Below are 26,366 nucleotides of genomic sequence, written 5' to 3'. Positions count from 1 at the left end.
TTGGCTCCCCCTCACGTACAGCATTTTTGAACAGGTGGGCGGGGCTTGTGTGCTCACAACCTGAGGAGACCAATATCTACTCTGTGCCATCACACAGAGACAAGGGCAGACAGACCAGCCTGAAACAGAGCAGTCTGAGCTTTTGGTTCGTTGGGGTCATTTGTAAATACACACTGATATTAATCACTCTGTGTCAACCACTGTAACAACTGCACATGACAGAGAGTGAAAAGAAAAGCATAACAGATCTAATTAGCTGGCTTGACGGCTCTCCACACTGTCAAACTGAAAGCCCAATAAACTGATACGACGTATGGAGATGAAGGGTACAGACTAATGTGCAGACACTTAAACAGGAGTAATGCCAGTATATTCAGAGGTAACATTTAAGACAGCAGCTCATCTTCTGTGAAGTTCCTGTAGCGACTACACTGAATATGAGCTGAAGGTTTCAGCAGTCCCAGCTACCACGAGCAGACTGGGTTGTAATGGGAGGCATCGTTCCTCCACCAGGCTCCTCTTCCTGTTTCCTCTCTCTTTCGTTCCAAACAGTTTTTGAACAGAACCTGTGAACTGAACGAGTAGCACTATGGTGAGCAGATAACCGCGGGCCTTATCGGTACTGCAGTTACATCTGCTAAAGCAGTTATCTTCCATGGCTCTGCTCAATGGGAGCAAAGGCTGAGGGCTCTAAGGTCTGATTAGCGCTCTTTTGCTCAGGATCCCTATTGTTAAATAAAACCCTCCATTTCTGCTTCTTCAGTTAGCTAAAGCAGCTTGGTACTGCCCAAAGCACTTGTGATATTCAATTAATTTAATCCTATTAGTCACAGAAAAAGAGAGACGGGGAGAGAAAGTAACTGAGACAAGACCCAAAGAGCGGCTCTTTTTATAGGCGGAAGATTTCAGATGCTAGCAGCGAGCGGCGAATAGAGCTGATGCTTTGTGATGGATTAGTCTGTATCTCCTCCATCCACATTATCCCCAGGGGTAGCGGCTGTACTCAGACCAGTGCTAGTCTATCTGACAGGTCCCATCAGCTCTGGAGGTCAGATGTCAGATACAGAGCTCGGAGAGGAGGGAGGTCACAGACAGTTCACAACAACACAGCCCACTGTGCTGCTGGGAGAGTTAGTGTGTGATATCTGGTTAAACACCGCTTTAATTCCATAAAACAGCTGGGTTGTAGAGTTGTTTCAAAGATTTCTCCAACAAAAGCAAACAGTTTATTAATTATTACTTAGTTTATTAATAATTAATTATTATAATATTATTATTATTATTACAGTCGCCAGTCTGTCCCAGGGCTAACACGGACGACTACACCTGTGGACAATTTACCTGTGGACAATTTACTATCACCACCTGATCTTAGCCCACTCGCTGCATGTCTTTGGACTGTGAAGCAACAGCGCTAACCACTGTGCCTAACTCATGATCGTGACTCACTGTCGTCACACCTCTGAACCCGTATCTCGTACGGAGGTAGAGCAGGTCATCTACTGAGGTAGAGAAGGTCATCTACTGAGGTAGAGAAGGTCATCTACTGAGGTAGAGAAGGTCATTTACTGATCGAAAGGTCATTGGTTCGATCCCTGGCTCCTCCAGTCTGCATGTCAAGTATCCTTGGGCAAGATACTAACCCCAACTTGCTCTCCGATGCGTCCATCGGAGTATGAATGTGTATGAATGTCGTTAGAAAGCACTAAGTGTAGATAAAGTGCTTGTGAGAATGGGTGTGATTGGGTGAATGAGGCATGTTGTATAGAGCGCTTTGAGGACTCCGTGAGACTAGAAAAGCGCTATATAAGAATCAGTCCATTTACCATTTAACTGTCAAACACACCTGAGCTTATCAGCAAGGATATCAGGCACGTTAGTCGAGAACATCATGAACATCATACTTCAGCAAACACGCCCTACTAGCACTCCGACTATTTTGGCCTGTTGTCCTCAAAGGCTTTCTTATCTTTTCCATGTCAGCAAATCCCACATGGATCAGAGTCGGGTCACAGACTCATTTGAGAAAACTTTGTTCTCCAATCTGAAACATTTTTTAGATTTGATATAATTTCTTTTGTCAGATGGGGAGACGCTTTTAAAACTAGTTCAAATGAGGCATCTGTTGTTGTCACTTGTTGACTTACTGCGTGACCACAGAAAACACAGCCATCTGCAATCCTGATTCTCATCTGATTTGTTGGTTACATGCAAAGATGTTTCACATCGAGCGTCAGAGTTCATCCTCGAAACCCTGAGTCTGTGCGATCTGCATGAAATCAAAAGTGAAAACGAGTATAATAAGTAGAATAATGACACGGCGTCTGGAAAGTGTTTAAAACACTAACTTCTTTTTTAAAATCAGCAGTGGTGGAGATCTTTTTCAGTGGCAGCCACAAGTTTTATTTAGTAGTTTAGGTTAAAAAGAGTAATTGGGGCAATTTTTGTGAAGAAAATCACATGCGTGGCTTTTCCCCAAACTCCTGTTTCCCATTCAGACCAGTAAATAACCCACAACAGTGTTTGAGGTTAACCCCTGGCTCTAATTGGACCACATCAGTAATTATAATAAGCATTAATCATTAGTTTTGACCGTGTTGGCCACGGGGAATTAATAAAGGGACTCCACGCTGCTGTATTTGATCACCTATAATCTGCATCAGCTGCATCTGTAATAACGCAAGACACCAACAGACTGCATTGCTAAGATCGTTTCATTCTCAACCAATCATTAATTTTAATAGCAGAAACCTGCGGACAGCTGCCCACGAGGCCGATCCATGCTCAGCGCTGCATCGACTGACAACGAGCACGCAGAAGTGAGATTACACATCAGAACACTTCAAACATGTCGGCACCGAATCACAGCAGCAGTGTAACTCTGGGGTGCAGCTATGAACATGAACTCAGTGTGATGAACCATCTGAAATCCTTCACGCCGACAGTTATCTGAACACAGCAGCTACAGGCTGCCGTCAGCCCACGAAGACGACACGGGACAACGCCGGTCTGTTAGAGGCAGGCTGCAACACTCCAGATCATATTCACCATCTGCTCTGCTATCTGTCACCAAGGCCACTACACCAACACTGGAGATGAACAATGACAAACATACTGCGCTTCACATGCACCCGCAGCCAAATATTGATCGACAGCGTGTCGTTATGCTGAGCTGGGAAACTGGCTGCTTAGTGCTCATTATGCTGCAACAATCATGCAGGTGCTGAACAAGTACTGCAGCAGCTACCTGCAGCTGATGCACATCTGCCTAGTGTAGCTTGCATAGATAGATTTAGATGTTAGTTGTTATTGGATATTTATAGATGAGTGATTAGTGTAGTCTGTGGTTTTTACAGCGTTAAATGACTGGTTCACATTTCCTGCACACACTGTAGCATCATTTCTTTCATCTGCGCTCTGACAAGTACAGAGACGTGCTTTAATCAATACAAATGATCCAAAATGTAGACAAAGGGTAACAAGATCTTAGCATTTATGTCATCACTACCACAAAGGCAGATGTGCATACTATGTGCTGTCAATGTGGGATGAAGGTCTTTAAATTAGAGCTAAGTCATTCATGTATCTCTCAGGAGCAAACTTTTAATTATTTATTATTATTATCATTATCAGTAGTAGTAGCAGTGTTATTTCACTCACTCTGGCTTCCTCCCACAGTCCACAGACGTGCGTACGAGTATAAACTGTCCATAGGGGTAACTGTGACTATAGCGGACTGTCTCTGTGTTAGCCCTGTGTTAACAGGGATCTCTCCAGGGTACGTCATTTTTTTGTCCAGCGTGAGCCGGGATGGGACCTAGCCGCCCAGCGACTGAGTTAGGAAATCGTTTCACGCCCAAGCCGAGTTGGTATCCGGCCTCTTCAAAGTGAGGTGGCTCAGTGTGACACGTGAGTCAAACAGACTCACTGTGTGGTTTGGCGGAGTGACTCACCTATGCTAAAAGGCTTGATAATTAAACGATCACCGTAAGTATAGGTTCTCTGCTTCACTTGTTTAAAGCATCGTTATTAAAGAGACCCACAGCCCTCTGTGTGCAGCAGTAATGACACAACATTGTTGTGTATACTCTGTGCTGTACAGTTACTGACATACATACTAGCCAGCTTATAACATGGGACTTGTCTTATTCTTGATTAGAGTAAAGAGTTCCCTTATGTAGATCTACTTATGGTATGAATTTCAAAGTCCTGCGTCACCTTGTTCTAAATTTATTGCATTCATAAGTTTTTTAGAAAACTTGACCTCTGACCTGTAACCTTGAAGCAGAGGTCATTGAGATTTGAACTCTTCTGAGATTTTTAGCAGAGACACCTATGATATCAATTTCAAAATCCTAGATGACTTCCTTCTCAAGTTTTCCATTCACAAGATTTTCAGAAAACTTGACCTCTAACCCTTGACCTTGAGGCCGAGGTCACTGAGATTCAAACTCATCTGAGATTTTGAGTAGATACGCCAATGATATCAATTTGAAACTCCTACGTCACAGCGTCCTCAAGTTATTGCATACACAAACGTGGGTGTTGCCCATCCGACACATCGACCCCATCAGCCTTTTACACCTTACAGGTAAATACCTGTTGGTGATTTGCTTTGTAGCGTATTGAGTCAACTCAGTGTTACACTACAATAGATGTGTTACTGCATTGATGGTGTTGTTATCCAAACTTTGTTCAGATTCTAGTCTGACTAGAAGAGTTTAAGGCAGACCTTCCCAAAGTGTGTGCGTGTGTGTGTGTGTGGGGGGGGGGGGCAGAGCCATTGCAGGGGGGGCGCGGGATGAAAAGTAGGGGGGAAAGAAACAAAACGCTTGGTCACTGCTAGCACGGGCACCTACAGAAACGCAAAGCAGGAGATGAAGCATCGCTGAATATGTTTCCAAACCAACTTCATTCTGAGCCAAAGACTAGAAAACATGGTGAAGCAAATCTTCCCTTTGGCTTCACCTGCACAGGTGCTGAGGTAGGTCTCCCTGCAGGATTGGTTTTCCCTGCACCGGGAGCAGCGCTGGGCTGTTTAAATCACGGACAAACAGGATCCCACATTCTTGATCTTTAGTTCACAAACACTTGTTGTAATGACGAACTACTCCTGACATGTTGGAGATGTTTGCTCTTTATACAGTAAAGTTACAGCAGGATACAAATAACATCAGGCTGATCCTGCCACGATTTGTTCCCCCTTTTTATCACGGACAAACAGGATCCCACAGCTGTTTATGTTTTTGAACACATTTTGCACAGAGAGGCATTTTTTTTAAAAAAAATGTATTGACAGCAATGTTGAATATTATTACACAGGAAAAAAAACAACTACATGTAAAATAATCACAGCGTGACGCCTCTGCCTTTGTAGATGGAGGGACAGTAACTGCGTGTAAAACCTGCAGACAGTCAGATTAACAGTATTTTGTCTCTATCTGCCATTCTGCAATTCATCTCATGTAAACAATAACGTGGCGCGACGTGAAAAAGGCACATACCTTTGACGTTGTGATGAACTCTGTATTCCTCGTCCACACGGAAACGCAAAAAAGGAGTTTTTAAAAAATCAGTTTTCGGTGATTTGAAACATCGTTTACGTGGACGAAATACCTGCGTGTTCAAAAATACCCGTGTAGGTGCGGACGCAGCGTAAAAGAGTTAGTAGTTTATTTCCTTTCTACCTGTAATTTATTGCAGTTTACTTGTATTTGCTTAATTGTTTAATAAATGTTTGAGGTGTGAAATAAACCGCAATGGAGCAAAATATGTGTGTGTGTGGTTGGAGGATGTGTGCGTGCGCGCGCGCGCGCGGGGGGGGGTGGGGGGTGGGGGGGGGGGGGTGGGGTGGTGAACATTTTTCAAGGGGGGGCCCATCAAAAAAAGTTTGGGAACCACTGGTTTAAGGTAAGGTTAGCTTTCCTGCTAACCCAATCAAGCCACTAGCTACCTAGCACAGCAGCTAACAGGCTAACCTTAGCTTGCTTCCCCTTTAATGGTGTTGCTATCAAAATAAAACCTGAAGCATCAATAATTCTCTTTCTTATAAGGAGTCTGTGTCTGGGTACCTGTCAGGAAGCAGGGCAGTGGTGCATAAATGACAAAATCACACTTCAGGCTGTTAAAAACACCCAGAATCCTCGGGGAAGGTCTCAAGTTTAAGCTAAAACCAGAAGCTTCTGTATTGTTAATGTTTGGTGTAAAATGACTCCTTGGTGGAACACTACAGCAAAGGATCAACTGTTTTCTAAACAGCATGAAGCCTGGAAACAGGTGGCGCAGCTAGCCTGGCTCTGTCCAGCCTGAAAGACGTACACCAGCCAACTCTTTGAAAGTTGTGCTGTGCCCAGACCTGACTGAGAAAGGATATGGTGGTGGCAGGAAACAGTATGGCTGTTTTTAGCTGTACCGTCTTACCAGGTTGGCAGCGATACCTGAGGAGCACAGAGCCCCCACCTGCTGCCGCTCTAACATATTGTCCCCACGGTGAGCCCGAGCAGGGACACGGTTCCACAAGGCAGTTCATTGTTTACAGGAAAATACTTTTCTTTCTCGTTTAGTATTGACATGCAATCTGTACGCACAGATTCAAAACCTTTTATGTGCCCTGGAAAACACCATGTGTGCTCATGTGTCAGCTCTGACCAACTCATTTGTACGTAAAGATTAGATCAGGCACAACTGACCTGGTACAGGTCTATGCTTCTAAAGGGCGATCGGATCTGCCTCTCCACCCCATTATTACGTTTGGTTTCACTGCCGTTCCTTTTGTTATATTAATTTGGACACGTTGGGTTTTCTTAACTTGTTTCATTGTAGAGTTATAGTTCTGGTCTCAGAACCTGGAGTTTTTTATGAATACGACAAATGCAAATCAGAATGTGGTCAGTTAGCCAGACCTTCTGTGGAGCACGTTTCCTGCCAAACCAAACAAGTGTAGGATCCATTAGTAGCAGTAAGGCTAGCTTACAAATGGAGGACAGTTACCTGGATTATATGATGACGTTTGCTGACAGCTGAGCCACACTTTCATCTGGTTTTTATTGTTATTTTAAATATCAAATTGCTATCGCTTCTCTGTCCACTAACAAACCAGTTACCAATCACTGGACAACACTGGTCTCCTTACCCGTGTGGTGGTGGCAAACATGTACTTGTCTCGGAGCTGGAAGCTGTCCACCTGCTCCAGGATCAGTCTGCGGTTCTGTTCACTCTGGAAGAAGTCAGTGCTGCTGAGTATAGTGGATACACCCTGGGGCTCGTTTCTCTGGACGAGGACTGTGGTCGGGGGGTCGTAGGGTTCCACACCCCTGGGTTTAGGAGACAAGAGCAGGAGGTGAGAGACAAAGATGTATCAGAGGGAGATATTGGGGAATGGGGAACATGAGAATAACACAAACACTTTTCATACTTAAATATATCCAGTTATAATTGTAAATAGACCTTAACCCTTTAAGACCTACCATAGAACCAAGTCCGCCAGAGCTTATATTATATGTTTACATGCTGTGGAGCCATTTTTGGGAGCATTTCAAGTTGCTATACATCAATACAACCATTACAGCCTAAATTTTAATAATATGTCTGCATTAAGTGCATAGTAATTACATAAATTGCAAAAAAGTGCAATAAACTACAAAAAAATTGAAAATCGTTTTTGTTTTTTTAACATATATTTCTAGTTAGAGAAATTTAAGAGGCTTATCCCTCAAAACTGTAAATACAAAAAAGTTGCACAAAATAGTTTCCCACCACAGGAAATTTATTTTGAGTGTCTTCATAGTTTTATTTTTGAAATACACCAATTTTTATACACTGCAGGAAAAACGAAAATAAATATTATAATGCAAATTTGCAAAAAAGCAGCATATGCATCAAAATAAACTATTTCCAGCAAAGCAATATGAGTCCTGAGCATCCCAGAAACCACACAGAAAGTCATAAAGTCAAACATAACTTTTAAAAACACCAGTATAGGCTCATGAGGCCCTGATGGTAAAAAAAAAAACTACATTTCCACAAAAATGACATCACTTCCGGTTTCGGGCAGGTCATGGCGGACATGCAAAAGTTCGCGCTGACGTCTATTCCAATGTAGGAAGTGTTACAAACAGCTGATCGGATCGGCAAAGCGTGTTTCTGGAATATTATGTTTTTGTTGCTGCAAGTGCTTTTTATGCAGTTTTTGCAAAGCTATATGTGGAAGGAAACTGTGACCGAGGACAAGCTGATGGCAGAAGATGTAAGTACAACTCCTCCGGTTTCATATGCAAAAAAAATTATTGCGCTAGCTCACGTGGTTGCAGAGCTACCGGGATTTAAAAATAGTTACGCAAAACAGAGCGTGCCTGCTCCCACCGGTTTTAAAGGGTTAACAGATGGACATCAACCACAGGTTAGGGCCTGTTCTGCAGCCTCACACTGAATCGTTTATCGATGACAGAATTACAGTTACAGCTGTTTCTGAATCTGAAGCAACCTCACGTTCAGGACAACATTACTCTTCTGTCAATCAGAAAAGCAAGAACGAAACTCAGCTTTCACCCACTGGTCTCCCAGGCTTCACACAGACAAATGATTCCTTGTCAGTTTTCCAATTAATAATCCCGTTTTCAGGATAATAAATGTCAACACAAAACACTCTCCGGCTCTCAGGAAGTTCAAACTGAAAATCTCCATCTGTGCGCCAACCTTGAAAAACTGCGTGGTCGAACTATTTACGGCCGTTTCTGTTCCAGCTCGTGGCACACAGAGCCCGAATGAATGAAGGAGGTTCACTGCATCTTATCGTCTGCCTTCCAAATCAGCGCGTTTCCTGCCAGAGTCTCGAGAACTAAACAGAGAGAGCAGTGTCTCGCTCAGCTCTGCCTCTGTGGCATTCATTCAAAGGTCCCTGTTCAACTGATGGACACTGTCTGGCCTGAGAGTGCGTGGAGAGCTATTCGTAGTCTGTCTCTGCTCCTTCCTTGGAATTAATCTGTGCCCTTTCTAAACACTTCCCAAACACCATTCTTACCCTGTTTTGGTAGTTTCTCTCTTTGTGTCAGGTCCGTGTGGCATTCAAATGACAAGGCCACTTTATCTGAGATACGACCACCAACAGCACAGGTTTCTTTAATAACAAGCACTGCAGGCCCAATTCTCCCACTAACATTAGAAAGCCAAAGTATGATTGTGCACACTGGATATCCCAGGAATGCCTTATGGACACGGACCCACCACATAACCTCCGTTGGCGATATTGCTCAACTCTCAAAAACAATGAATTAGGACATGTAGTCAACCAGACTGTCATGTCATGGCCTTTTATGTTCCAAACACCAAAAAAGTCCAAAAAAAGGCCGTGGGTGGCAACGGGAGGTTTGTTTTAGAACGCACTTCTGACTCCATTGTCTTAAAATCAGATGTCGTTTATTTCGTGCAAAATTATAAACAAAAATCAACCAAATAACTTCTTAAAACTTAAAATTAAACGAAAGTTAACTTAACTTGCTTTAACAACTTCAAAAGTGGTCAAAAAATCATTTCCTAACCCTCCCGAGTTCCCATCAGACATTTGGCAAACAAAAAATATCCCTACCACACCCCTCCAGGGTGCTCTTAATCCCCTGATTAATGGGAGGGTCCATAAGCCAATAAACCAATCACTTTCCAAAAACTTTTCTAATAAAATGAATTACAAATTTACATAAACAAAACTAGGCCAACATATTCTTACAACTTTAAAGAAAAAACAAAAATTAATACAAATTGCGTTTTATAAACATTCAACAAAAATGGCCACAACATTCCGGCCCCTAATTCCTGTGTAACATGAATTATATCTGTCTGAGTGGCCATCACAAAGTGCAATACCGATAATTTTGTTCAGTAGTCCATGTCTTCATAAAAACAAACAAAACCAAAAAAAAAGTCACTGTTCTATGATTTCAAGTCTTTGTTGTTCATGTGTTTGCTTTGTGTGTATTAAAAAAAGGTGTATGTTGCATAATGGAGTGTAGAGCAAAGTGAGTGTCAGTGTGAATGTAGAGCCAGAGGTTCCAGAACGTGGCTCAGTTGGAGGCAAACATTCATTGTTTCCTCTAGATGGCCTCCTTACAAGTTAACCGTAAAAGAAATTCCACATCAATCAAAGCTTCATTTGATTTGAAGCCATTAAAAAAGCTTCAAGCATCTGGCGTCATAGGTCACCGTGGCTTGTTCTTCAGTCTCGCACCGGTTAGATTCCTGAGCAAGTAACAGTCCACACAGTGGTGAACATTTCAGCTGGTCTGTTTATTTGTTGGTTTTGTTTCACAAGATATACTTTTTGGTTTTGTTATTGCAGTAAAATTTGCTGTAATGTTACCGTGAGAACTTCAGACAGTTCATGGAGTCTGGCATTGGCCTTTCTCGCACATGGCACACTAGATGCAATTACACTGCAGAAAACACACATCGCAGGTCAGGTGGCTCCCCTGATAAAACTTGCGCCAGCGGGAAATGCACCTGAGGGGGAGAGCAGGTTAAAGACCATCCCACTAGAGACTGTGGATACCGCTCACCTGGTTGAGCCTGTGACCCACATAGCAAAGGTCCAACCCAGACCAGCTATAATCTGCACTACTGTCGGCCTAAAAATGTTCAGAGCTGCAACGCCCACCTTTCTCCCACAGATCCTTGGTTTCCCTAAATATAGAGTTGATACTCCTTTTATGTGGGATTTGTATCATTCGTTGTAGTCCACATGGCAGAAGAGATTGTACTTCTTATTGTACAAAGTGGATTTTGCCTCTCAGTCTGTCTTCTAGCAGTGCGATCATAGGATTACCAGTTATGTGAGATTGTGGGGGGGTCCCACTGGTTTGGGTGGTAGCAGTAGACTGATAGTCAGATCGCTTTGGCTTACAGAGCCTTCAGACTGATGTGCAGCACAGAAGCAGCAGCCTCTTCTAAAGCCACAACAAACAGGATTAAACCCAAATTGGATGGAGCACCAGGGGCGAGTGTGAGATCAATCCTTATTTGTGTTGCTTTGGTCCTCAGATAATTTGCAGTTTCTTCTGGCCGGTTTGTACCTTTAGCAGCATTTTCAAATCTTATTTGCTGACTTTTAAAGGCATCAGTAGTTAAATACATCTAGAAATCCAGGGACCAGATCATTTTGGCTGTCAACGATAAAAAAAGATGACTTAGATAAAACCATTACCTTTAAGTTTTGTATTGTGTTATGAATCAAGCACACTGCTGCTTCGCCTTAAAAATCCAAAATCTATCACAGTTCAGTTCAGCTCAAACTAAGATGACGGAGGGAGAGCCCTCGGTCAACAGGAAGTAGAAGATATAAAAGGATTCAGCATCAGGACCCATGGAAGGAAGCTGGCTTGTTTTCAGTCCATGCAGCACGTGACAGATTCAATTCAACTTTATTTATACAGAGCCAAACACAGCAACAGTCGCCTCAAGGTGCTTTATATTGTAGGGGGTGGGGAAATATGGATACTGTGTAGCATGGTGATATTTTGTTTGCTAATAATGTATGGATACAGGGACAGCAGAAATCGATATTTTGTTACAAAAAAGGTTTTTGTGCTCTGACTTCAGAGCATGTTGATCCTTTTTCTGAGCAAGAATCCTGACATTCCTTCACTGTCCAAATGTGTTTAATAAACATGACAGTTTACTTATTTTAATTTAAGACATGTTTTATTTTAATTAAGTTTAAAACTTTTTTATTTAATGTAAAATTATATTTTGTTTTAATTTATTTTCAAATTCTTCAGTTGCTGAAGGGGCTGCATAGTTTTCATAAACTGCATAGTTCAGAATAGCTATAATTGTACCAGATGGTTGATTCAGTTAAGTTGGACTAGACTGTGATACAAACCGTTCAGTTTGTCAACAATCAAACTGAAATGAGAGAAAGACTGAGTGTGAGACTTTGATATTAGAGAAAATGAATATTGATAAAGTTTACCTTTATTTACAGAATCTGAATATCGCAAAATATTTTTAAAAATTGCAATAATATCGTATCGAGGGATGTATGGTGATTCCCACCTCTATTATATTGTAAGGTAGACCCTACAATAATACAACAGAGAAAAACCAACAATCATATGACCCCCTATGAGCAGCACTTTGGCGACAGTGGGAAGGAAAAACTCCCTTTTAACAGGAAGAAACCTCCAGCAGAACCAGGCTCAGGGAGGGGCGGGGCCATCTGCTGTGATTGGTTGGGGTGAAAGAAGGAAGACAGGATAAAGACATGCTGTGGAAGAGAGACAGAGAGTCGGATGTGTTGGTTTACACCATAACTCTCCCCACAGCTACTGTGCAGCTCTGCTAAGGTTGGCTAGTCCACGTCTGGACTCCTGTTGCTCTTCCTTACTAACTGACACTCCCTGTTATGGTCCAACAGAAGCTTCAAATGCTTTAACTATTCATACTTCTACTGATATTAAAAGTCACCAGTTCAACTGCTTTCATTGACTAGCCATCAAACCAATTAGCTTCTTCTTACCAGCAAACAGTTGAGCTGCTGCTGACAGAAATTCATTCACAGAGCAAAAAGGTTTCTGATTCTAACTTACTGAAGCATTTGGAACAGATAAGGAGTACATAATGACTCATCCCATCAGGACTGCTGGCAGTAGCATAGCACAAGGGCTGCAAAGGAAAGGATACTTCTGCACCAGAGCTATAATTCAGCTTTTACCAATCACCATGAAATGTAGTTAAGGGAGGATATTGATTACATATTTTGGCACACAGCAGGTATAATTCTCTTTGGAGAAGGCAAACATCAGTGCTCTGTTTATTCTGTAATACAAATCAGTCCAACAGAGCTTGAAACCAGGTTTCACTGCAGCGTTGCATGTTGTGCTTTATAAAAAAGAACTAAAGGAGCACTGCATAAATCACTGTTAATGACACCTGCAACCCTGTAATGATCCGCAGTCAGCATCCTGTCACTCTTACATGCAGCTCTTGGTTAGTGTGGCTGATTTATACCACAATCCTGATGATGGTAATGACAACAAAGCTGACTTGCACATAACTAAGCAACCAATGTCAGATGTGTCTGTAGATTCTCAGTCATCCCGGTCATGGTAGTCTAAGGAAACTGGAAATATAACAGCGGGACTGTTTAAAGTTTCGTCAAGATCCTTCACCTCTCGCCCAACGTCAGTTCTAAAAGCAAACAGTGAAGAGTCCCAGATACATCTGGAAGAAGCTGGCTGCTATTAGTACAGAAAGAACGTCTTAATTATGCACATTAGCTTAATGCCAATACAACATTTATGATGACTAAGATTCTATAGGTTCAACAGAGCCATAAATCTCTTTAGCTGGAGAGTTAATTTGGTAAGCTAAAAGGGCATCTGTGCAGGAAGTGATACCAAAGAAAGGTAATCAGATTCAGCACCTTCGATCGGCTTTAAGTTCTCAACTTCGAGGCAACTGATTAAAGCAACTAGCTGCGAGAGGAAAGTTTACCACCCTCCATATGGCAGGGTGGTAAATGCATTAGGTCAGACGCCCACCACCCCTAAACATCAACATCCTCTCCTACCAAAGGATGGGAGAAACCCAGCTGTAGACGTTGCGTGGGGGTGCAGATGTAATCTTTATTTTGTTTAACAAACAAAACAAACCCAAAATATCCATCTGTGTATTTTAGCTTGTATAACCCACAGACGTGAGGCTGAAGAGCTGCACGCCGTTCGTGAGCCGCGAGGTCTAGGCAGTCGGAGCCTAGAGCGTCTGCTCGTGTTGGTGACATAGTGATGCACAACGCTTGTAATGTCACACATCTCGAAATAGGAAGCAACACACAATTTTGCTAGTAACAACGTTAGCAACCAAGCTATATTAGCGGAGGAGATCATTTGAAAACAGTCAGCTAAGCTACCAGATTAGCATCAGGAGTCAGATGAATTTGCTAACTGTGGATTTTGCTCTATTAGATGGCTTTAGATAGCCATCTAATGGATTTAGATTTAGATTTAATAATAATTTAAATTAGATAGCATTCTTATGTATTAGCAGACATGCTAGCATTAGCTAACAGTAGCCAGAAAAACAACGACAAACAAACATCGAAAGGTTAAAACTTTTAAACAACATTATTTACTTGATACCCAAGTTAACAGCTGGCAGGCTAACACTAGCTTGGTTAAAGTTAACGTGAGAGATGGTGAGCAAAATGCTACCTGAAGCCATGTTTTATTGGTTGACTCGTTTGTTTAGTGCTGGGAGTTGGTCATTTGTTGACTTCAGCGATCAGTGAACTTTCTTTCATGGCTGCTGTTGCTCACTGATGATGCTGGGAGCAGAAGCACTGAGTATTTTACCAGGAACTATTTTACCTTTCAAACCTTCCATGTTTACATTGAAATAATGTATCAAGTTTCCATAAGTAGCAGTTATCCTGGCAAACCTGCTGTAATCCAGGTAGAGTCCATTCAGCCGTCCATCCTGTCACTCGGTTTTCTGCCTTGGTGACAACATGTTACTCTGCTCAATAAACATCTAAAGGCTGCTGGCTGCAGAGAACCTGCACCATCATAGCCAGAGTAAAGTGTCGTCTCATGTTGTTTCACAGCCTCGATTAAAATACTACAAACACAACAGGGGAGGCTGCCGTCTCTCAGCCACTTACATGACACTGTGAATTTATCCCAACCGAAGCTCACAGTACAAGCCCAAAGTGTTAAGTCATGCACTTAATAACAGGACAGCAATGACTACACATCTTTCCAAGGTGCAACCACTAATGTTCAGGTTTGACAACTATCAACAGCTACACAAACACAAGCTTGAAAACGTGCAACAACTGCTTACCAGAAAAATGTGCATTCTTGTAATCAAAATGTAAAATTCCAGCATGACAAGAGTCCATCCTGAACCCAGAAAACCCTCACAGTCGTGTCAGGAAACAGTTAAATGAGAATCGTGGTTCACTGAGGAGTTCTAGTCATCTTCATGTGGAAGAAAGTGAGGAGCCTGGTGTGGGGACAAAGGTCTGCTTCACACAGTGGTGTTAGTGAGGCTTCCTTTATTGGTCGAGACAAGTTTCCACAGCACTCACAGCTGAATGGAGACACCATAAGCCCAGATGGTCCAGACTGGGCCTCACTATGCTCACTGGATTCATGATCAGCCTTACACATCTGAATGACTTTATGCACAACAGCTTAAACTGTTACTTCTTCGCTTCACGTCGGTGCATTATTGATCTTTTATCAAATCCAGCCGGTAGCCAACAAATGTTCGAGCTGAGATAAGCTGCATTGTATAAAATCACAGGAAACACTGTGCAGACGATCATTAAACTGCCTACAATTTGTTGGTTGTATTTTCATATTAATCAAATAAGAACAACACAAAGTTGAGGGACTGGGTTTCCATGACGATCCAAGATCATCTCCACTCCCAAAGCTCAACACATCTAATTAACAGTCTTAACTTTATCTTTTACAACAGGCTGTTCACTGTTGAAGCCTGCAGTCATGCTATTTATATTTAATTACTTTAGGTTTTGTCAAACCAATCACTGAATAACCACAGATCATAAACGCCGCCACAACTCTGAGTCGTATCATTTCTAATACAGCTCGACTCTTCTTTCAACATTTAACGGAGTCGGCTGTGAGTGTGGCTCTGACCTCTTTCTGTATAGGAACACCAAACACCGTTGGATTATTCTTTTGGATAATCCAACAATGGAAATGACAAAATTATTTATTTTTTAATGAAGGTGTCTAATTTCATTGAACGGACTTGATGTTAACTGACTGACTGGATTAAAGCAGAGCTACTTTGTGTCAGATAAAGAAGAAAAACACATTTTCATTAATGTGTCAGTCTCTGTGTTATTGTGTCTTTCATGGCAGCGACGTGCTATAAGGATGAACTCATCTGTGTTGCCTAGAAATATCAGACAGCGCAGCGATAACTTGTAGAATAATTTATCTTTTGTGCTTGTAGCTAACGCCTGCAGGCCGAGGAGATGCAGATTTAAAAGGAGTTTTCTAGAAGGTTATATTTCCTCAGCATTGTGTTGGTGACAGTTCTCCCTCACAGATACACCCTCTGATGCCTGTTGTACTGCTTCAGCCTCCTTACCAAAAGTAGGTCTTCACGTGCTCTTGGATCAACACCCACGTCTCCCCAAAGTCGTCCGATTTCCACAGCTAGAAAGGCAGGAGAGGAGAGAGGGTGTAAGGAGAGAGCAGGAGGAGGAAGGGGGAGGAGGAGGAGGAGGAGAGGGGGATGGTGCACTGTAAAAATGTAGGTCAAGCTCATTCCTTCGTTTTGGCTCCAGCACACATGTGAAGGAGAACACCGGAGAGACGTTTGCCACCGTTATGTTTGAACTCAGGAGAGCTATGATGCAAGGACATCACTTCCTGTCCCGGTTAGAATATCCTGCATGTGATTTCTGAATCGAACAAGCGACGAGTACTTCATGTCACGCACACGTGAAAGAAACAGTCACGATTTCAGCCTTCGTTTTAGGATTTTAAAAATTCAGAGGAGCAGTCGGTGAATGCTTTGGAAACACCAAAGCATTCACCGACTGTTCTCATGAAATACTCATAAACTGTGGTTACTGTGGCAGCAGCAGCCTGAGTGTTCGTCCAGGTTATTTACCTGGCACACACTCTTTACACGTTTCCACAGAGCTGTTAGACTTTTGTGAGGAAGACATCGTCTGTTTGTATCAAAATATGTAGAATAATACCTGCATTTTTATCAGTAAGCACCACAAATATTCACACATGGAATAATAAAATCCATCAAGTCCACATTGTGTGAATATTCAGTGCAGAAAGGCTTCATGAAATGTTTTCCTACACATGCACATGACTGGATGAAGTCATTTGAATGCAAACCTCATTTTATCAGGTCAAATTTTGGCTGTAACAGGGAGTCAAACTCACACTACAAATGCTTCATCATATCTACAAGCACCACTCAGTAAAAGGTGAGCGGCTATCGCTGAGGCTTCATACTGAACAAAGTGCGTCATTCGTTTAAACACACAGCACTGTAAAGTTTGTTTACCTGTTTGTTGGGATGGGAGCCGTCGTAGCCGAGCACCAGGTTGGCTCGTCTGCTGTGGAGCAGCAGGTCGGTGGGTTTGAAGGGGAGGGAGAAGCCCTGGACGTTCCTGCAGAAGTCGAAGGCGTTCCAAAGGTAGTTGTTGGTGGAGTCCACAAACAGGTACTGAGGAGGCAGACAACAAACAGAAGCATTAAAGAATAAATCTGACAAATCCCAGAAGAGTTTTCTTTGAGGGGAAACAAAGTTTAAGGTCTATCAGGCTGACTTTGCACAAACTCAGCTCCGCAGAAACGTTGGGAAACGTTTTATTAGAAACAAAACGCAACGATTGACAAGCTTAAGCCGTGTTTACTTCACCGTCGGGTGCCAAGGTTTGATCCTTAAAAAAGTATCAGTGAAGAAAACGAGTTAGCAACATAAAATCATGAAAAGCAGAGGTCTCAGACGAATCAGCTGATGGAGCCTTTCCAGATGTGGAAGTTCCACAGCCACTGATTGTAAACTGATAACACTCCTGATGTTCCCACCACGTTCACACAAGGATTCGTCGTTGCATGATTCACGATGTGTCCCAGTTTCTTCCTGACAGTTAATGCAGTGCCGCCTGAAGTCTGCCTCTTTGATACGCTCGTTTTAGACCTGATGTTACCGATCTGCTGACCGTTAACTTAATTAGTTTCAACATGTTACTCCAGCTGTTTCCTTTTAGTAACGGGTACTTTTCCAGCTTTTTGTTGCCTCTTTCCCAACAATGTGTTGCTGTATGAGCTCATATTTTTCTTAAAATTGTACTTTTTCTGTTCAGATATTTGGATGTTTGCTGAGTTTTTCAGCTCTACTTGACAGAACAGTTCAGCTCCACCAAAAGACGACCAGTGACAAATCCACAGACACTGAGATATGTGCAGGAGAAGCTGGATGAGTTTCCACAATTCTACCATTGGATCTTAAATTTCCCATAATGCAACCAAAAGCTTTATTTCATACCTGACAGTATACAGCTGACATCACAATGTGTGCTGTGTAGAACACATACAGGAAACCTTCCACTCGTGTAAATGCGGGTCACTGGGACCAGACTCACCCTCCTGTTGTCTGCAGGGCTGTGGTAGAACTGCGAGATGACCTGCTTGCTGCCGTCCTTCATCTTAGCCCCCGAGAACTTGAACTTGTGTGAGACGGGTATGAAAGTGGTGCCGTGGTCATAGGACACGTAGACCTGAAGACAACAAGGGAGGTATGAATGCCTGCACCCGGCGGTCCCTGAGAAAAGACCTGGATGATATTTTTTTAATCAAGAAATTCACTCGGCAAACTGCAAATTCTTCCATTTTAAAAACACTAATAATAATAATAATAATAATAATGGATTGCATTTATAAAGCGCTTTTCAAGGAACCCAAAGCGCTTTTTACAATTCCACTATTCATTCACTCTCACATTCATACACTGGTGGAGTCAAGCTAATCTGAAAGCTCTGCAGGTCTTAATGCTCAAATCCGATTTTTTGATCAAATCCGATTTTTTTGTCTGCTTCACTACAAATAAAATGTGACGCGCTCTGGTGTGAACCCTCAAAGCGGCCCGCGCGCACAAAAGAAGACGTCACACACAACGCACTCTGTTTAGACTAGGGCTGGGCGATATGGCCTAAAATTCATATCACGGTATAATTTGAAACACATGCGGTAACGATATATATAGCGATATTTTCTTTTCTTCTGTATAACGTATTTTACACACACTTAAAATCCTTTAATCTTCTCAAAAATTGTCAATGCGCCTTATGTATGAATTCTGGTTGTGCTTACTGACCTCGAACTGATTTTATGTACACGGCGCTCAGAAATCTGTCAAAAATGTTTTAGTACGACTTTGGTAGCTACGAAGCCGCACCGCTTGATAGATTGTCAGAGCATTATGGCTGCTGTAGTCAGGAGCCTCGCGGAGTAATCTGGGTCCTAAACTCCGTCTACTTCAGGTCCCAAAGTCAAACGAACACTGCAGCATCACTGAGAGTTAAAAACTGTCTAAATTCTTTCATCTTTAATAAAACGATCAGCGTTGCTGCTTTACCAGGTGTAACAATTAAGTTTAACATCCAGGCATCCATGAAAACAGAATTTATTAAATTTAACGGAGATGAAGTTAGCAGGAAGTTAGCTCGCTAGTTTCCACCTAAACATGATATAGCATGTTCTGACTAAGAGATATCTGAAAAATTCAAACGTACAGCTCTGCTATCACTTCCAACATAAATGAGGACAGAAATTAAACAGCAGTGACGTTTGTAGGGTTACTGAAGTTGGACTAGCTGGTAAATAATGATGTGCTACGTGATCGCTAGCAAAACAGCTACGTTAGCATAACATTATCACAGTGAAGCTGGAGGATGAACGCTAACTTTTTTCCACTCGATAAAAGTTAACGTGAAGGTTCCTGGTGGTTAGAGACAAATGTAATCGCATGGCAGGATGCTGTAAACGGACCAAACTTCAGCCAGGAGAACAACTGAGATAATCCATCCACAATACGAGGTTAGTCATTAATATACTGCAACAACATGGGAATAGAGCAGCTGCGAGAGAATACAGCATTAATGACTCACTGGTACGGAAGTGGAGGAAGCGCAGTTTTTGGCTTTCCTCATCTCAAGCTGAACTCATTTCTTACCTATGTGGTATGTGACTTTTGTTGCCATGATGCCAGGTCTCTCTTGGAAATGAGATTTTTAATCTCAATGAGATTTTTTACTTGGATAAATAAAGGACTAATAAATCTTCCAAAAGTGCTTCGTCTCTTTGCTATGACTGTCGCCCGGCATAATTTGAAGATGATGTTGTTTGCAGCCGCTGCGATGCTTTCGACCAAAACAGGAGCAGCTTGATGACATCAGGATGATGGTGAAAGTTTGGGTTGATTAATGACTGAATACCTACAAAAGGATGTTACTTTATAGACACTTCGATGGTGAAAGATGGTAAAAGCAAACTAACTGTGGCGTGGATGTCAGCCTTTTTCAGAGAAACAATAAACCAAACATAAGAAAATATCTACCACATGTCCTTAAACACAGAGTTTCTCAGCCGTGTATTTAGGAACCTTTAGACGTCCTAAATTTAAACAAAGCCTTGTTTCAATCTTACCCTGTTTGCTAGCTTAAGTAATGCATCACACTCATAATAGCTAACGCCATAATAATAATTTCCTGAGGTACAGCAGTAACTTACTGGGGACGGTTAATCATGAAAGTTAAAGCTCTGCTCATTTATTCTGTGAGCACACGTGGACACCACAGTGCCAACAATCCAAAGGTGGACCATCTGTGTGCCGTTAGCATCCTTCAAAAGCACTGTGGTGGAAAATCATGTGAGAACCAGAGCCATGCATCGCTGTTCCTTAACACAGACTGTATTTTGTTACCTCCTTTCAACAAGCAAGAACACGTGAGACATGACCGCTGTATCCAACAATGAAAACAATCCATTATAACTAACAGAAAAGCATTAAATGTCCTCAGGAGACAGTCTGGCATTTAAAAGCAGAGCCCTGTGCTTGTTGGTGTGTGAGATTCTTTCATTTAAGGCTTTATGCCCCAATCAAAAACTCTGTGGCATCTATAAAGGACAAGTGTTACTGGTTGGCTGCAGAGCCTTTCAGTGTTTGTTAGAGATGGACCGATCCGATATTACGTATCGGTATCGGTCCGATACTGACCCAAATTCCTGGATCGGATATCGGCGAGAAATAAAAAATGTAATCCGACCCATTAAATATAAAAAAAGCACCTCACAAAACTTGCTACACGGCGTAACTCGACTCATAACCGTAGCACGTCGGAGCAGTGTGGTCAGGTGATAGAGCGGCTGTGTGTATTTGTAGCGTCGCTACCAAACCAGCATTTCATCTCCGAGGACGTTTTCCCAGAGAGAAGTAAAGCAAGTGTGTAAGTTCATCTCTGAATGTTTGTAAAGCATTCCCACCTTAAGCTTAACAACAGATATATAGAGCGACTGCCTCTCTCTCTCTCTCTCTCTCTCTCTCTCTCTCTCTCCTGCTGCTACTTCAATCATGAAACTGATCAATAATCAGCTGATCGTCTCTCGTCTTTGTTTTTGTCCCACTTCTCACCAGAAAGAGGAAACCAGCGGCTGAACAACAGCAGCACGTTTAAGCTTGATCAGCTGTTGTTAGAATTTATTTAATATTATTTCTACACCAGGATCTTTTTCTACAGCTGACGTAACTGTGCAGGGGCGGATCTAGCAAAGTTTAGCCAGGGGGGCCGATAGGGCATGAACAGGGAAAAGGGGGCACAAAGACATACTTTTCTTTCTTATTCTCATTTAAAATGTCGAGCTTTTAATAAATAATTATCTGACTCTTACACCCAAAGTTTTACTGTGATGAAAAATGTATAGAAGTCCATTACTGTATATAGTAACTGTTAAGTCTAATATACCCTAGTAAGCTATAGTACTTTTTCCTTTGGGAACCATCTGTGCAGTCTGCAATTCTGTTGAAGAAAGATGTTGAATCTATTTAATTATTCTTGAAAAATAATTTATTTCTGTGCATTTTTTTCCACACTGCATCAAATTAAAGTTGATTAAATCGATTAAGCATCATGAGGAAGAGGGTGGTTCCCTATTTATTTATTTTGCTGGGAGTTTGCAACCCTATTAGTCAGGTTGCTTAATATTTCTGCTAAGTACTCTTTAAAATACCAGAATAGGGAGGATGGAGCAGGTTTACGTTTATTAGATTGATCAGTTTTGCTGAACTATGAAATATCTTTTTGCATACAGGTATAACAGGATAGCTTTAGTGTTGTTATTTATTTAAACTTGAGTATGAACTTATACAAATTGCAGCAAGATATTAAAAAAACGTTTTACGTTTGTGACGAAGATGACCTGAATGCAGACTCGTAGCATCTCCTTGTAGAAAACTCAGCATACATGTGAAAGGAAGCCTGAAGGCGTGAAACTCTGTCTGCACTTTGCACACATGCCCCAGACACTTCAAAGCAAACGTGTTGAACTGATGTACGACCTTCAGTCACACGCAACGAAACTTGAATTCATGAAAGATGAGGGGACCAGCGCCTCCGCTGTAGCCACAACGTGAGCTTGTGTTTGGCCACAGCAAGAGGTCAAAGGTCCCATGTCACATATGTAACGCTACCATATTAAATCCCTGAGTTGATGGAGAGATGACAGAATCTGTCTGTTAACAGCCTGGTTGCCTCCATGCTGCCTGTGCACACACGCTAATGCTCCTAACATAATATCTACTGAAATGAGAGAGCTCTGCAGTTCATCGGTTTGTCTTTATTAACTCTGACGGTGACTTTGAAGCCTGAATCATTTCAGCCCAGTTTGTCTGCTTTGTGTCACAGGACGTCTTCAGAAACCAGACTGTGTATTTGTGCGAGTCAGCTTTTCTGGATTTCAACAAAAAGACGTTTGTTTGGATCGTGTGTGTTTCCTTTCACTTTCACCAGAACATGAAAACAAGCTGAATTCAAAACACGACCTCACGTATGCATTTCGAGTAATTTCAAATGGTAAATGGTCTGTATTTGTATTATAATAATATATAATAATATATTAATATTTGCTTTATTAGTCCAAGGACCCCAAAGCGCTTCACACATCCAGTCATCCACACATTCACACACACATTCACCCACACATTCACACACTGGTGATGGCAGCTACATTGTAGCCACAGCCACCCTCGGGCGCACTGACGAGGCGAGGCTGCCGGACACTGGCGCCACCGGGCCCTCTGACCACCACCAGTAGGCAACGGGTGAAGTGTCTTGCCCAAGGACACAACGATCGAGACTGTCCGAGCCGGGGCTCGAACCGGCAACCTTCCGATTACACGGAGAACTCCCAACTCTTGAGCCACGATCGCCCCATTCCAGAGAATAATGGAAATTAAACACATTTTTAATAAATAACAATAATCTATAAAGCTATCAGTATTTACAATTTTGGCTTTAGACACTTTGCAATCACTGGGGAAAAAACCCTTTTGAGACTATTTTTTAAAACTATTATTTATATTTCGCTCTGGCTCTGACAGCACACGGACACAAATACTCGTAACCACAGTAATGTCTGGTCAGTGGCCATCACCCTCACAGAGCTGTGCTTGGTAAGTAGTGAGCGTGGAGGAAATATTGGCTGTGTCCCAATTCAGGCTCTGCAGCCTCAACGATCCTCAAGGGCCGCATACTCAAAGACCGCTAAGGCCGGAAGTGCGAGGCTTGTGAAATGGGACGGTCTAGCCTCCGTCGCGCTGCCCAGGTTGCCTAGCAACCATGATACTAACAGCTGGAAACGTTTCATACAGCTTTGTTTGACAGAAATGAAGGAGAAAATCTTTTGTTCATTTGTTTGTTTCTACATGAGCTTTGATCATTCTCTGATTAAGCTCAGCTATTGAACGGCGTATATTTTAAAGTAAAGGCTTTAAAACCAAGTTAGTACAAACGTCACTAATGTCACATAACTTTGCCGACATGTGGCCAACAGGAATGTTTTAATGTTCTTCGTTATTAAACATTTGCACATAAATAAGTGACATAATATTCAGTACTTACTTAAAGTTTACTCTTCGGCGCCCCTCATCCGCCGTTTTTTTCAGCAAAATTATCCACACCCACCGCCGCGCTATGCATTCTGGGATATGTTGGGCCACGAAGTCTACACCGCCACGTCCTTAAAGTTCAGGGAACTGAAGGACGCATTTGAGGAGCCTTCGAATTGGGACAGCCTTTGTGGCGTCGCTGTGACGTAATCGGCCTTAAAATGCGGCCTTTAAGGCTGCAGACACTGAATTGGGATACAGCCATTCAATGCTGAGGTCCTAACTGTCTATCAGCAGTTCAGCTAGCTTAGACTGCAGGTCAACATGAAGGTGTTTGAGTGATAACTGCATCGGTCGTTATTCCAACCAGCTATTTAAGGTTGTTGGTTCTGCCCAACGTGGTCACTGTTAAGGACTGGCATGATGAGATAAACCTTTCTGAGGAATACAGAACAACATCCATCCCATAATGAGACAAAACAAACTGCACAATCGAAGGAAAAGCAGTATTCCCCTCAGCTCTCCGTCTGAAAGTGCTCAGTCATCCCAGGAAGTGAAAACAGAAGCGGCGTGCTGTTTAATGACTGTGTGTGTGTGTGTGTGTGTGTGTGTGTGTGTGTGTGTGTGTGTGTGTGTGTGTGTGTGTGTGTGTGTGTGTGTGTGTGTGTTGAGGTAGCAGATGGGACCGATTAATGTGTAGCTCAACACTTGTACCATCATGAGAAACATGTTAAACAAGTGTGAACACAAACCTTCTGCCGCGCTGCTAATTTACACAGACAGTTTACAGACTGGGATTTAACTGGAAACCAGGCCTGAGACTAACCTGAACACTGAGGCTACTGGAAATAATCCTGGAAGTATTCCCAGGTTTCCTCCCCTACATGTTACATGCATGGATGTTTTCAGGCGTACTTACCGAGCTGGTTTTGGACCCGGTGGTTCCTGCACTGTCTCGAGCCAAGGCTACAATGACATTACTCTTCTCTCCTGCCCAGTGGACGACCATCTGGTTGTGAGAGTCATTCAGGTTGGCCTGCAGAAAAAAAGTGAACATAAGGTGCAAGAAAACCTTTCCAATCTGAAATTTAAATGGGCTGAAATATCCACCGATGACACGGATACAGAGCTGTGACGGGACTGAGGGTCGGTTTGGAGGCTTTTTCTCTTTAATAAGTAAAATAATAATTTAAAAATTTACTGAAGTTCTCTTGTCTGATATTAAAAAGTCTTTGAATATTAGAAACAAAAAAAATGTGACAAATATGCAAAAAACTGAAATGAGGAAATTGAAAAGTGGCCATCACTTCAAAGCTTTCCCCTCACCGGTCACAGCAGAGTTCATCCCCACCATCACCGCTGCTGCTCACAGGGCGTGGCCTGTTCGCTGAGGCGCACTCTCTGATGCTGTAGGTTCACCTCACAGTATAAAGGAGACAGCTGTTGTTGTGAAGTGGCGCTATGCACAGAGCTGACCCAAGCTAACAGCTAACTGCACCAGCAGTGAGGCCCCTAAAAACACCTGAAAGTACTCCCCACTCACTTCTGTCCCTGTGTTAGAGCAATCAGCTGTAATTATACAAACCTAAATGAATTATTGAGATAAATATGTTAACAGACCAGTTTAACCACAGCCTGTGTCCGAGCGTGGGCCACATTCATGCACGTTGTGACTGTTTGCAAGTAGATCGTAACAATGCTGCTTAATAGGGGTGGGGGAAAAATGGATACTGTGTAGCATGGTGATATTTTGTTTGCTAATAATGTATGGATACAGGGACAGCAGAAATCGATATTTTGTTACAAAAAGGTTTTTGTGCTCTGACTTCAGAGCATGTTGATCCTTTTTCTGAGCAAGAATCCTGACATTCCTTCACTGTCCAAATGTGTTTAACTTGTTTTTGGCAGCAATAAACATGACAGTTTACTTATTTTAATTTAAGACATGTTTTATTTTAATTAAGTTTAAAACTTTTTTATTTAATGTAAAATTATATTTTGTTTTAATTTACTTTCAAATTCTTCAGTTGCTGAAGGGGCTGCATAGTTTTCATAAACTGCATAGTTCAGAATAGCTATAATTGTACCAGATGGTTGATTCAGTTAAGTTGGACTAGACTGTAATACAAACCGTTCAGTTTGTCAACAATAAAACTGAAATGAGAGAAAGACTGAGTGTGAGACTTTGATATTAGAGAAAATGAATATTGATAAAGTTTATCTTTATGTACAGAATCTGAATATCGCAAAATATTTTTAAAAATTGCAATAATATCGTATCGTGGGATGTATGGTGATTCCCACCTCTACTGCTTAAGGCCCCATAAAGGCTCGGGACAGCTGTAGTCATACTTTAGGGTACCCATTTGCACAGGCTGGTGAGAACACCAGTGTTTTTATCCCTGTGGACACGTGACACTCGAGGAGACGGATGAGTTTAACACAGTATCCTGATCTGCTGACAGTCACAAAGATGGATGCAGACATTTCTTCAGGCCAGCATATGGTTTGAATCTGAGGCGCCGAATCAAAGCCAGGCACAAACTCCCGTCTCTGACTCCTCACACCGACTTTCTGTCTTCGGCGGCCGGACTGTCAAACGATGCAAAAAGATAAGGACCAACGGAGCTCACAGATCTGAAGCCGCTTCCCGGTTTTATGACAACTCGGTAAGGAATTCAAACAAACCAGGCCGTGACCTGAGATAA

The 26,366-nt window shown here is 42.2% G+C and overlaps 1 protein-coding gene across 2 annotated transcripts in view; it reads right to left on the bottom strand.

Annotated features, from left to right (window-relative positions):
• The window catches only part of sorl1 (sortilin-related receptor, L(DLR class) A repeats containing), a 94,890-nt gene that overhangs the window by 48,878 nt on the left and 19,646 nt on the right, over nt 1-26,366 (bottom strand). For both annotated transcript variants that reach the window (XM_087841319.1, XM_087841321.1), the window contains exons 2-6: nt 24,578-24,694; nt 18,140-18,274; nt 17,056-17,217; nt 16,114-16,181; nt 7,133-7,313 (exon numbers count right to left, since the gene is read on the bottom strand). In XM_087841319.1, the coding sequence (XP_087697445.1) occupies nt 7,133-7,313; nt 16,114-16,181; nt 17,056-17,217; nt 18,140-18,274; nt 24,578-24,694 (663 nt within the window). The remainder of the gene's footprint in view (nt 1-7,132; nt 7,314-16,113; nt 16,182-17,055; nt 17,218-18,139; nt 18,275-24,577; nt 24,695-26,366) is intronic.

Source organism: Neolamprologus brichardi, chromosome 1, assembly GCF_056152115.1.
Source record: "Neolamprologus brichardi isolate AB-2024 chromosome 1, ASM5615211v1, whole genome shotgun sequence".
In the NCBI taxonomy this organism is placed as follows: domain Eukaryota; kingdom Metazoa; phylum Chordata; class Actinopteri; order Cichliformes; family Cichlidae; genus Neolamprologus; species Neolamprologus brichardi.
The sequence above is the reverse complement of the archived record's forward strand: the minus strand, read 5'-3'. Positions and strand labels throughout refer to the sequence as shown.